The sequence below is a fragment of the Microtus pennsylvanicus genome, chromosome 3 (assembly GCF_037038515.1).
Source record: "Microtus pennsylvanicus isolate mMicPen1 chromosome 3, mMicPen1.hap1, whole genome shotgun sequence".
NCBI lineage: Eukaryota > Metazoa > Chordata > Mammalia > Rodentia > Cricetidae > Microtus > Microtus pennsylvanicus.
In genome coordinates this window covers 100,657,621-100,670,677 of record NC_134581.1, presented here as the reverse complement: position 1 = coordinate 100,670,677, position 13,057 = coordinate 100,657,621, and the positions used below count along the sequence as shown (strand labels likewise).

General features: G+C 36.4%; 1 protein-coding gene across 1 annotated transcript; it reads left to right on the top strand.

Moving 5' to 3' along the window:
- The first annotated feature begins 9,373 nt into the window (after nt 1-9,373).
- LOC142847273 (olfactory receptor 7G2-like) lies at nt 9,374-10,330 on the top strand. The gene has a single exon (XM_075967990.1). The coding sequence runs from the start codon at nt 9,392-9,394 to the stop codon at nt 10,328-10,330; it is 939 nt and encodes a 312-aa protein (XP_075824105.1). The 5' UTR covers nt 9,374-9,391.
- The last annotated feature ends 2,727 nt before the right edge of the window (nt 10,331-13,057 follow it).

Here is a 13,057-nt window from a genome sequence, read left to right as displayed (position 1 = left end):
ACCATTGGCTAATAAAGAAGCCTATGATAGGAGAGAATATATCAGGGCAAAAAATCCAAGCGAAGATAGATGTGGAAAGAATGTGGAGTCAGAGAGATACCAGATAGCTGCTCAAGGAGAAAGACACTATAAACTTGCTGGTAGACCACCCTCACAGCTATACACAGATTAATAGAAATGGCTTAATTTAACACATAAGAGCTATCTATAAATACACCTGAGTCATTGGCCAAAATGTGTTTTATTTAATACAGTGTTTGTGTGATTATTTGGGTCTGGATGTCAAGGAAACTAAAAATCAGTCTCTGTTTACAATTCTTAGTTATTAAGAAAATGATAGCAAGAACTACTTTGAAATTTTATAGTAGAGCAGAGAGACAGGCCTGGATCAATAAAACACATGACATATCCTGCTGTCAAGAATGTAGTGTACGACAATTACTTATTCATTGTTGGTAGGAATGCAAATCTCTGCATCCACTATAAAATTATTTTGAGAAATGGGAATAGATTTACCTAAGGATTCATCTATTCCATTTTGGGGTTTAGACTCAAAGGATTATATATCCTACTACAGAGACAATGATCTAGCCATGATTACTGATTGTCTATTCATAATAACCAGAAATTGGGAAAACCAAGATATCCGTCATTGGATGAGTGGCTAATGAATAACACAATGGAATATTACTCAGATATAAAAAAATGAAATTTGCTGGTAGAAAAAATTATCTTGAGTGAGGTAAGGCAGATTCAAAAGACAAATGTGATATGTATCTACTTAATTGTGCCTGTCCACTGTTAATTCTTTGATAAGTTTTGGGGGATATTCAATCACAGTGTAAACCACAAGTCTGTATTTGCATTAATTAAAAAAAATAATCTTGGGTCAGGAGGCTGAATTATTAACTAGTTGACAGACAGTAATCACAGACCATCAGAGGGCATCTGGAAGAGATAGGCACATCAGAAGTTATTTGGAGTAGAGATAATTTTTTCTCCCTGTGGCAAATGATGCTTTCTTTTGGAGGTACCAATGGGGAGAGAAGTGTAACTAAGTGCTTCTCAACCTCTCTGAGCTAGGAGATTTTTCACCTCAAACTTTGAATATTGAATCTGATTTACAAATAGAATGATAGAGATTTACCTAAAGTTATCTTTAGCTGCAGCAGCAGAGCCAATGCCTGCGGGAACAGAATCCCCACAAGGCTGCTCCCTGAGCAGCTGGGCCACTGCCAGAGAGGTTGGATGATAGCTGTGGAGTCACAATTGCTGACTAAAATAGCAGTAGAGTAAGGCACAATCACTAGAGATAAAACAACATTTGGTGCCCAATATTTTGCATGACTGCATGGACAGAGAAGTCACTCTAGCTGGCTTTGTCACATTTGCTGCCTGGGCCTCTCCACTTCAGCCCTAGCCAGGACCCTGGAAAGCAAGCTTGCCCTTGTAAATTGTAGGAGGGGCTAGAGTTTGCTGCTGAAAATCCAGCAGACTTACTTGATGAGATACCAGGGAAGTTCTTTAGGATAGTGCTAAAACATATAAAAGCCCACCTTCAACCTGCCATTCCTTGTGAGCTTCATGGAGACCAATATTTTGTGAATATCAGAGTTCCCTTTTGCATTCCTAGCTGCCAGCCGTCAATCCACCCCAATACCAACCTGTTGTTCCCTGCAAGCTCCATGGAGACCAATACTTGGTAGACATTAGAGCAGCCAGCAGGGAGCTGGCTTGCTAACCAACAATCCACCCCACCCCAATTTGCCCTTCCCTACAAGCTCCATGGATTCCAGTACTTGGTGGACATTAGAAGACTCAAATTGAAAAAGATGTTAAACTTTTGTTTATGCTAATGATATGATAGTGTATATAATTGACCCACAAAGCACTACCAGAGAACTCCTACAGCTAAAAAAATACCTTCAGTGAAGTGGCAGGAGAAAAGATCAACTAAAAATAATCAGTAGCCCTTCTATACACAAAGGATAAAGAAGCTGAAAGGGAAATCAGAGAGACATCACATTTCACAATACCTACAAATCACATAAAATATCTGTGTGTAACACTAACAAAGGATATGAAAGACCTATTTGATAAGAACTTTAAGTCTTTGAAGAAAGAAATTGAAGAAGATACCAGAAAATGAAATGATCTCTCATGCCTCTGGATAGGAAGGATCAACATAATAAAAATGGCAATCTTACCAAAGGCAATCTATAGATTCAATGCAATCCCCATCAAAATTCCAGCACAATTCTTCATATACCTTGAAATAACAATAATCAACTTCATATGGAAAAACCAAAAACCCAGGATAGCCAAAACAAACCTATAAAATAAAGGGACCACTGGAGGCATTACCATCACTGACATCAAGCTCTATTTCAGAGCTACAGTAATGAAAACAGCTTGCTATTGGCATAAAAAATAGAGATGTTGACCAATGGAATATAATTGACGACCCAAATATTAGTCCACATACTTACGAACACCTGATTTTTGACAAAGATGCAAAAAAGATGTAAAAAAAGATCTTCAAAATGGTACTGGCCCAACTGGATGTCAACCTGTAGAAGAATGAAAATAGATCCATGTCTGTCTCCATGCACAAAACTCAAGTCCAAATGGATTAAGGATGTCTATATAAATCTGATAACACTAAACCTGGTAAAGAAGAAAATGGGAAGTAACCTTCAATGCATGGGTACAGGAGACCACTTCCTAAATATAACCCCAGTAGCACAGACAATAAAAGCAACAATAAATAAATGGGACCTCTAGAAGCTGAGAAGCTTCTGTAAAGCAAAGGACACAGTCAATAAGACAAATAGACAGCCTACTAAATGGGAAAAAATCCCCACCAACCCCATATCAGATAAAGGAATGATCTTCAAAATATATAAATATCTCAAGAAATTAAACATTAAAATTCTAAATAAGCCAACTAAAAAGTGTTGTAGTGAGATAAACAGAGAATTCTCAGCAGAAGAATTTCAAATAGCCAAAACATACTTAAAGACATGTTCAACTTCCTTAGCTATTAGAGAAATGCAAATCAAAACAACTCTAAGATACCATCTTACTCCTGTCAGAATAGTTAAGATCAAAAACACCAATGATAGCCTATGCTGGAGAGGATGTAAAGCAAGGGGAACACTCATCCATTGCTGGTGTGAAAGCAAACTTGTGCAACCACTTTGGAAATCAGTGTGGCAGTTTCTGAGAAAACTGGGAATCAACCTACCTCAGGATCCAGCAATACTACTCTTAGGAATATAAACAAAAGATGCTCAATCATACTACAAAAGCATTTGTTTAACTATGTTTATAGCAGCATTATTTCTAATAGCCATAATCTAGCATCTAGGTTAGATGACTGAAGAATGGATAAAGAAAATGTGGCACATCTACACATTAGAGTACTACTCAGCGGTAAAAAACAATGACTTCTTGAATTTTTCATGCAAATGGATGGAATTAGAAAACACTATCCTGAGTGAGGTAACCCAGAACCCCCCACCCAAAATATGGTATGTACTCCTCATTAGTGGATTCTAAACATAAACAAAGGGCATTGAGCATATAGTTCATTATCCTAGAGAAACTAAGTAATAAGGTGACCCCCCCCCCCAAAAAAAAACATATATACACCCATTTGGAAATTGAGAAAAAAAATTGAGAGTGGGGGGGACAGGAGGTAGAAAGAAAGAAGGGGAAAAAGAGGGGTTGAGGACAACATGAAGGAATGGGATAGCCAAGATGGAAGAAAGACAGATATGAGAGAAGGAAAGTGATATCCTGATTGAGGAAGCCATTATGGAGTTATCAAGAATCCATTCTCTAGAAAAATTCCCAAGAACCCACAGGAACGACCCCAGCTAAGACCCTAAGCAATAGAGGAGAGGGTATCTGAACTGGACTTACCCTGTAGTCAGACTGATTATTATCTTAAATATCACCATAGAACCTTCATCCAACAACAGATGGGAACAGGGGCAATGACCCACATTGGAGCACTGGACTGAGCTCTCAAGATCCAGTTAAAGAGTGGAAGGAGTGTGAGTATGAGCAAGGAATTCAAGACCATGAAAGGTTCATCCACTGAAAATTTTGCTTGAGCTAACAATAGGTCACAAACTCCAATTGGAGTAGGAGTGAACAAGCATGGGAACAAAAAAGCCCCTTTGAAGAAGGTTGATGGTTGGGACAGTTTGTAGGGCCCCTGATAGTGACACTGTGACTTGTCTTCACTGCATATACTGACTTGGTATCCTGTATTGTTGTGAAAGGAGCAGTGGGCTGCTACTCACCACCTGGCTATTTTACCCAAAATAATGACATGGAAACTGTATTCATTTAAACACCACTTCCTGGCCCATTATATCTAGCCTCTTAACTAACTCTCACATCTTGCTTTAACCCATATCTAATAATTTGTGTATCACCATGGGGTCATGACTTACTGGGAAGATTCTAACCAGCATCTGTCTTGGGAAGGGGAATCATGACATCTGCCTGATTCTGCTTTCTTCCTCCCAGAATTCTTTTCTGTCTACTCCACCCACCTAAGGGCTGGCCTATCAAAATGCCAAGGAAGTTTCATTATTAACCAATGAAAGTAACACATAGACAGATGACCCTCCTACATCATTTCCCCCTTTTCTGTTTAAAAAAAAAGAAAGGCTTTAACTTTAACATAGTAAAATTGCATATAGTAAAACAGTTATCAAGCAAGAATTACAGTTACAATATTTATATCTACTTTATCTTTTATCATAACTAAGAAAAACTATAACTATTTATTCTTCAACTCCATCAAAGACTCCAGAAGAATATAGTACTACCTAAGTAAACAAGAAATAAGCAACTTCCAAACTCTAGAAGTGACAGAGATATCTCACTGCCTGGTCAGTCACCCAAAGTTCCTCTGTACTGTTGGAAGCATCCATTTTCAGCCTACAGACCCATAGTATCCAGCAGACATTTCTTTAGACAAATTCAGCAGTCCTCTCTCTGTGAGTTCTTTATGTTTAGTTTATGCATCAGTCCAGGCAAGAGCAGTTTCTTGCCCAAACGGCTAACCAACTCCATAAGGAGCCTCTTCAATGCCCATCTTCCTCTTGAAGTAGATTTGTGCTGTCAGGAGGAGATGTGTCTCATGTTCACGAAAAGCCCTAAGTTATTAAAACATTAAATGCCATATTCTGTAGTCTTTGAAAGATATGAAGAATGCCTATTTAACAGAAATATATCTCTATATATCAATAAAATCTAACTAATATGACTATAAGCTTGACTATTATTGATGATTATCCATTAACAACCTATATTTCCTAATTATACCTTACATTTTTAAACTAACTATACAATCACAATACCTTAATCAAGATCAGAAATACATATAACAAAATTGACCTTAAAATCCATACCAATCCAAATTATTCATATCTATATCATATCCCCCTTTAAATGTAAAAGAACATTTATAAACAATATTTGGGAATATGGATGTAGTTATTTCTCTCCAAACTTCTTCCTGCTCTATAGGGGGGCTGTTAATTAAGTCTTTCATGGTATAACCTGTCTGCTAGATTCATCTCAATCAGCAGTTGAGCAAAGTAATTTTTTGAGGGGTTCACAGCAACCTTTCAGGAAGGTTTGGTCTATCATACCATATTGGGATAGAAGCAATCCACAGGGTTTCATTCTCTTTTAAAACAAAAGAAGAATCTCTTTTCCAAAGTATCATGTCCTTAGATCCAAATTTTGAAGTCAAGATAACTTTATAATACACATGTTGGATTAGCTTAGCAGACCACACAATGAAATGTCTCTCTATATTTAGCTCCTTCACAATCAAACAATTTAAAGAAAACAGAATAAAATACATAATCCATACTCTTTGTGAATTTTCCATTTTACATGGCTTATTTTTCTTTATTTCTTTTAATCTCTAACTATCTGTACTCTGTCTCTTTAAAGATTTTACCATTTTTTAACACATTAACTTAATTCTCTATATTCTTTTTCTTCTCTCTCCCAAGCTACATACATTCATCCAACACTGTGTCCTGCAAGAGACAGAGGTCATGCTAGGAGCATAGCCCAGAAAGCTGGCATTTTAAAGCTGTGCAGCTTTTTTTCTTTGCCTCCAGGTAGGAGCCACATTCAGCAGTTTAATTCTGAGAATGAGTTTTTTATCTGAGTTACATCTAAATATGCCATGCAGAGCACTGCACAGCCTGGAAACATCTCTTTGTATGGCGGCAGAAATCCTATGGATATAAAAATGTAGTAGGAAGGGCCTAGGACTTTACACAGAGCTGGATGCATGACCCTCTCTTAGGATTGGATGGGGTGTGGTAGGGGGGTCTGTGGAGGAAGAGGAAGGGTAGTGGGAGGAGAGGAGGGAGTGGGAATTTGGGGGGAAAGTTTAAATAAATTAAAAACCAACCAACCAACCAAAAAACATAGGGCATTTGAAAAAATAAAAATCTTTCCATTATTAAGAATGGGGAACATCACAATGCAGAGTGCTAGGACCCTATATAGTGCTACTATGGATGGGTTGGAAATGGAAAATTTAAATGAGGGGATAAATGACAAACATAATGACATAATGTAGATTGTAGTTACTATCAGCTTGGCAATTAGTAGTTTACCCTTAAAAAGTGATTTTGTAATTGCCAAATAAGGTAATGGGACTGATAAGATACAAACCTTAGAAAGATTTGCCATTGATAATAATGTAATAGTTATCATTTTCCTTGTTACCAAATTCAATAAAATAAAAAAGAGGAAAAAGGAAAACAAATGTAATGAACAAATGGAGGAAGGTGGGAAGAGTGGAGAGAGAAATGGTAAGGGGGTATATGTCCAAATGCTTATGAGCAATCTAACCCATATATTGTATGTATCTTTAAAGGAATAATTGCTAATTTTGAAATTATACCTGTAGAAATTTCAGAAGTTTATCATTTTGGAAATGTAATATTATACTGATAATTTTCTGAATGAAACTGTACTGCTTTGTTCTTAGTTACTGTATAATGATAAGGCATGTCCAAATGTACATGCTAATGACTAGACAGAGCTCAATGATAAACATTGTGGGTGATGGGTTTTGCTTGATGTCTATAGCCAAAAGAAGAAAATCATGTGAAGATATTCAGAAACATCCAAAAAATGAATAATCTCTTTTTGACCAAAGAGTATTATGTTGATAAAAGTAAAAGCATAAATTTTTTCTCTAAGAAAATGTTTTGAGGTCTAAGGATATAGTTTTGGATTGGTAATGCAAGTTAGAATCAGAAGTAGTAGGGGGATTTGGAGTCTTGTGTCTCTTAGGAAAGAAGTGCCTTGAACCTCTCTGAGTTATCCATGTTTTCACACCAGCCTTTGAATCTCAAGTCTAATTTATAAATGACATGATAGAAATTTAGTTAAAGCTACATTTAGTAGAAATATCAGAGCCAGTGCCTATGAAAAATCATTTCCTGCCAAGACTGCTGCCTGAGCAGCTGGGCTGTTGCCAAAGAAGCAGGCTGTTGAATGTGAAGTAATGGTTGCTGTCTGAAAGAGCAGTAGAGTAAGGTACATGCACTATCCCAAAGATAAAACAACTATTAGTTGGATTCAATCAGTATAACCATAGAAGTTAAGTATGAAGAAATGGAAAAGGAAATGAAAAGGCCTCCCCATAAAAGGGAAAATAGAATAGACAGTTATAGACACATGGGGAAGTTTAGGACTGGAACAGGAGGATCAAATGAAGTGTGAGGACAGATGGGATGGCAAGTGAGAGCATACAGAGAGGGATAGGTAAAACTAACAGATATTTGAGGTTGTATGGAAACCTAACAGAGTGAAACTTCCTAAAATATACACATATAAAAGAAAACTAAAACAAGTTAACATATAACAGGGGAGAAAGAGCCAAAACTAGTCAGTTCTTGTCAGCAGATGAAATCTCAGTGCAATATATGAGTTATAGCTAATCAAGTTGTCTGCCAAAGGGTTCATATAAAAATGCCCAAACTTTGCTGGGCAGTGGTGGTGCATACCTTTAATCCCAGCACTCGCGAAGCAGAGGCAGGCGGATCTCTGTGAGTTCGAGACCAGCCTGGTCTACAAGAGCTAGTTCCAGGACAGGCTCCAAAACCACAGAGAAACCCTGTCTCAAAAAAAAATGCCCAAACTATTGGGGCTGTTAAAAATTCTCCCCACTATAATAAAATTATCACACCTATGATGCACAGGGAAGATAATCTTGTTTAAGTTTTTATGATAAATGGGAACTTGGGCAGCTTCACTTTTGTATACATAAATAGGGCACACTTTTAAAAAAGAGAATGGGATCCAGGCTAAAAGAGAAAATGGAAAAGATAAAAAAAAAAATTCTTCAGTTTGTGGAAGAACATTGAAAAGAATGAATGACTATTATGAGGGCAGTGGTATAGTTCATGAATGCAATGCTAAAGTGAGGGAGGAAACTTAGTTGCATTCAACGGGTGTCAGGGTCAGAGAATCAAGTGTCAAAAACTTTCCATTAGTGATATTTAAGGACTGGAACTCCTGGGTTTAGAATAACAATTATATAGTTGTTCTAATGAGGAGCTTTGGACCTTGAGTCTCCAGAGATTAAGAAATCAGGCATTCAGCTTGTGACCTACTCCAAACCACCTGAAAAGTCTTGAAATATCCCAGAATTGGTTCAGACTTAATTCATTTTTAATGAAGTACCTGTTCTGTCATGTAGTCTATTTGCATTTCTGCATTTCTAAGGGAGAGTTGTTTCATTTGCAATGTACAGGTGAGTTATCTACAACATTCTTGTTGAAGCTAGACAAGAAATGTAGACCCTACAATTAATTTCTAGAAAATAAAGAAGGCATTTTAGGAGATAATAAACATAGCAAGTCAGAACAGCATATAAAGAATGATTAGAAAGGATCCCACCCAGATGGACTTCTATTATCATCATAGTCCATCATTGATTACCCTGAATCTTTCTCCTGAAACCCAGTCTATGTCATTCTTTTGTTCTTACTCTATTTTAGTGGGGGCTGCAGTTTCATTTAGAGCATATAAGGCCCATTCTCAAATACAGCAACTCTTAATATGCATTTAGCCATGTATATACATTCTGTGATGATATTGGGTAAGATATTTTCCATATTTAAGGAACTAGTTAGCCACAACTAGGTGAGACAAACTGGTTGTTGTAGAACTAAAACTGGTTTCCTCACATATCATTCCTGATGGTTAAATTGGAAAGATCAAGGCACATAAAAGATGGCTTTCTAACAAATATCATTTTAGTGTTGCATGTAGTTCATGTGTTTTATTAACTTCTTATGACTCTTTCTCCTTAAGATTCACATATATCATGGATATAGAAAACAAATCTGTGACTTCTGAAATTTTTCTGCTTGGACTGACATATGATACAGAGCTGGAGTCTCTCATCTTTGGCCTTTTTCTAGGCATGTACCTCATCACAATCTTTGGAAATAGTCTTATAATGTTGGCTGTCTACTGTGATTCCCATCTCCACACCCCCATGTACTTATTTCTCTGTCATCTATCTTTTAATGACATGTATTTAGTCAGCATCACAGTTCCAAAAATGCTGGTGAACATACAAACACAGGATCAGAGGATCACTTATGTAGGCTGCCTTAGCCAGGGCTTCTTTGTTGCAGTTTGTACCATCTTTGAGTGTTTTCTGCTTGGAATAATGGCCTATGACCGCTATGTAGCCATTTGTTACCCTCTAAGATACACAGTACTGATGAACCCCTGCTTCTGTATTATTCTGGTTCTTATCTCTCTATTCATTAGCATTGTGAATGGTCTGTTGCATAGCCTGATGATACTAAACTTGTCTTTCTGCAATGACCTGGAAATCTTCCACTTCTTCTGTGAAATCGCACAAGTCATCAAACTGGCCTGTTCTGACAGCCTCATTAACAATATTCTGATATTTGCTACGGCTTCTATTTTTGCTGGCATTCCTCTGTTTGAAATAATTTTCTCTTATATTCACATTGTGTCTACAGTATTGAAAATGCCATCATCAGAAGGAAAATACAAAGCCTTTTCCACTTGTGGGTCTCATTTGTCAGTTGTTTGCTTGTTCTATGGGACAGGTTTTGGTGTATACATTACCTCAAAGGTAATTGATTCACCAAGGGAGATCTCAGTGGCTTCAGTGATGTACTCCATAGTTCCTCCAATGTTGAATCCCTTTATCTATAGTTTGAGGAACAGGGATATGAAGGAGGCACTGAAAAAAGTTATTGCTAGGATAACTCTCCTTCTGTGATTTGTGGTGGACCTTGGACTTGTGTTTCTAGAGTCAAAAAGACAGGATTGCATCTGAGTCAAAATATGTGCTATCTCTTCTTTTCACCTGTCTTTCTTTGATTTTAGTTTCTAAAAACTGAACACTGAATTTAATTTCAATGTAATTCTATCTTATTCTATGTGTTTGGGTGTTTCGGGTATGTGTATGTAAGTCTATCACAGACATGCATAGTGTCCATATAAGCCAGAAGAGAGTGTCTGCTCACTTGAAGCCAAAGCTATAAATGTTTTTTACCTTCCATGTAGGATTGAATCCAGGTTCTCTAGAGGAGGAGGCACTTGTATAACCACTGAGCAATTTCTCTAACCCATTACAGTTTTGCTCTTATTTACATGCTTACATGCATGTGTGTGCTTGTGCACACACAAAGATATACATGCTACATGTGTGAAACTAACCCCTGAGGCCAGAAGAAAACTTCAGATATCCATGAACAGAAACTACGGTGGTTGTGAGCTGCTCAAGCATAGTTCTAGAAAGTGAAACTCTGGAAAACAGCATGAACTCTTGCTCAGCCCACATTTACACACGGTTTTAATACTCTAAGCAGAATTTCTTTCAAGTTATCAAGAAAGTGGTAGTGAAGTAGAGTTTCCAATTTGAGCCAGTGTGTGTGTGTGTGTGTGTGTGTGTGTGTGTTCTATTTCTTGTGTACACTGCAATCGCTATCTTGGACCTAGGTCTGTGAATCAAAGAAGTAGACATGGGCAATCTGTGAAGATATCACTGTATAAGTGTGTCTTTCTGCTCATTTTTCTTCATAAGATTTTTGTTAGTTGTTAAACAAGGTACTTTAAGATATTTGTAAGTTATTTGATATTCATCAATTATATTAAGACTTTTAAGCATTATTTGAGAATTTCATAGCCATGTTCAATATCTCTCTATTAAATATGCTCCTAGCCTTCTCCGAAATTTATTTCCTACTCTTGTAAACTTCATGCACTCTTGTTTTAAACCCACTGAATCCCATAGGCAACTCCAGAATAGGCATGAGTGTAGAGACATACAGGCAATCCAACAAAGCCTACATCCCTGGAGAATGCTGTACATTTCTTAGAACTTATACATTGAAAATATGAATATTGATACCCTTTTTAAAAAGCATGCCTGACTTAAAGAATATTCTGGAAGAAAGAATAAGGGTCCATCATCCTCATACAGTGAACACATATTTGGACTGAGTTTTCCTTCAGTTTCCATAGGGGCAAGAAAATGCAACAGTTCTATCTCAGAATAGTGGTAGAGACACAGAAGTGTAATCCATCTTTTGCTTAGTGATAAATTTTTTAGAGATTAAACCAGATATCACTTTTCTAGTAGACTAGATGTGCAACCTGCAAGCATGTAAAAACTTGTTTCAACCAACATTTGCTTTTCTAATATGAGAATTGGTTACTTCTTATATGAAACATGAGAATAAGTTTACATGCAGAAGTTGAAATTATTTATTTGGCCTCAAATACAATTATATGTTTTATTATAATGTAAAAGTATAGAAGATACAAAAACATATGAAACATGGTAATCAAGGGGAAAGATGTTGTGTTGCTATATTTGGCATTGATTATGAGTATCTGAAGATTGATTCATTGAAAAGTGCTATTTGCACATAGTGTAACACATTCTATCACCTTCATGAATCCACTTTATTGTCAACTTGACTGGATTTGGAAACATTAAGATACAACCCTGGATTTGCCTTTTAGGGCATATTGATAGTGTTTTAACTGTGGAGGGAAGATTCACCCTGATATTCCTGGGGGCTTGTGTCTTCAACTAAGTGAAAAATGGTAAGGAGGAAACTCTCTGGCAACTGTCATCTCCTTTCCCTGCTTACTTTTGCACAGATGTGGGTGACCTCTATTGCCACACACATTCCACCATGTTGGACTATGTCTTAAAGCAACGAACCCCAAATATCCTTCCTCCTTAAGATTACTTCTTATTAGATATTTAGTCACAACAATGAACAAACTACTAACACATAACTCTTATAAATTTGTAATGAATTTTATAATATAAACTTGATTTATTTTGGTTTTGACTCATAAGGTTGTAATAGAAAACAATTAATGAAACTGTCAGTCTCAGGCTCAGTATCTGTGGGAGCCAATTAATTATCAGATGTTAAGGTAACAAAAATGCTTTTTTCGGAGACATTACCGATGTTAATTAATAAACACATTTAATTCATTGTTGTGTTCTCTCTTATGCATCCATATCTGTAATTGTATTGAGTTTAACAGTGACCCATTTGCTTTTAACTATTAGTAATGTACAGTGACATTAAAGTAAGAATCATTTTTATGTTGGTAGAAATTTACATCTATTTTTTCTGGTACTGTGTTTAAATCCATTTTAATATTTTCTTACACATATTCAGGATGAAATGATGTGTTATATGTGGAGCTTTTTCCCTTTAGGTATGTGCAAAATGGACTAAGTGGTTGGCTCAACTATCTCCTGATTAGCCAATTCAGCTGTTAACCAATCATCATAATAACATACACATTTTTGTTAGGAATTTTATTCATGTATTGTATTCAAATATTAATCAAAATTTCCCCAGATTATTAGGTTGTGATCTTTTTACATAATATATTTATTTTCTATTTTGGTAAAATGTTATAACACTGTTCTTAAATTCACTATATTTTCTGTAATTTAAAAGAGGTTTTTATG

Coding starts and splice junctions, on each gene's coding strand:
- LOC142847273 (XM_075967990.1), top strand. CDS start 9,392: ATGGATATAGAAAACAAATCTGTGACTTCTGAAATTTTTCTGCTTGGA.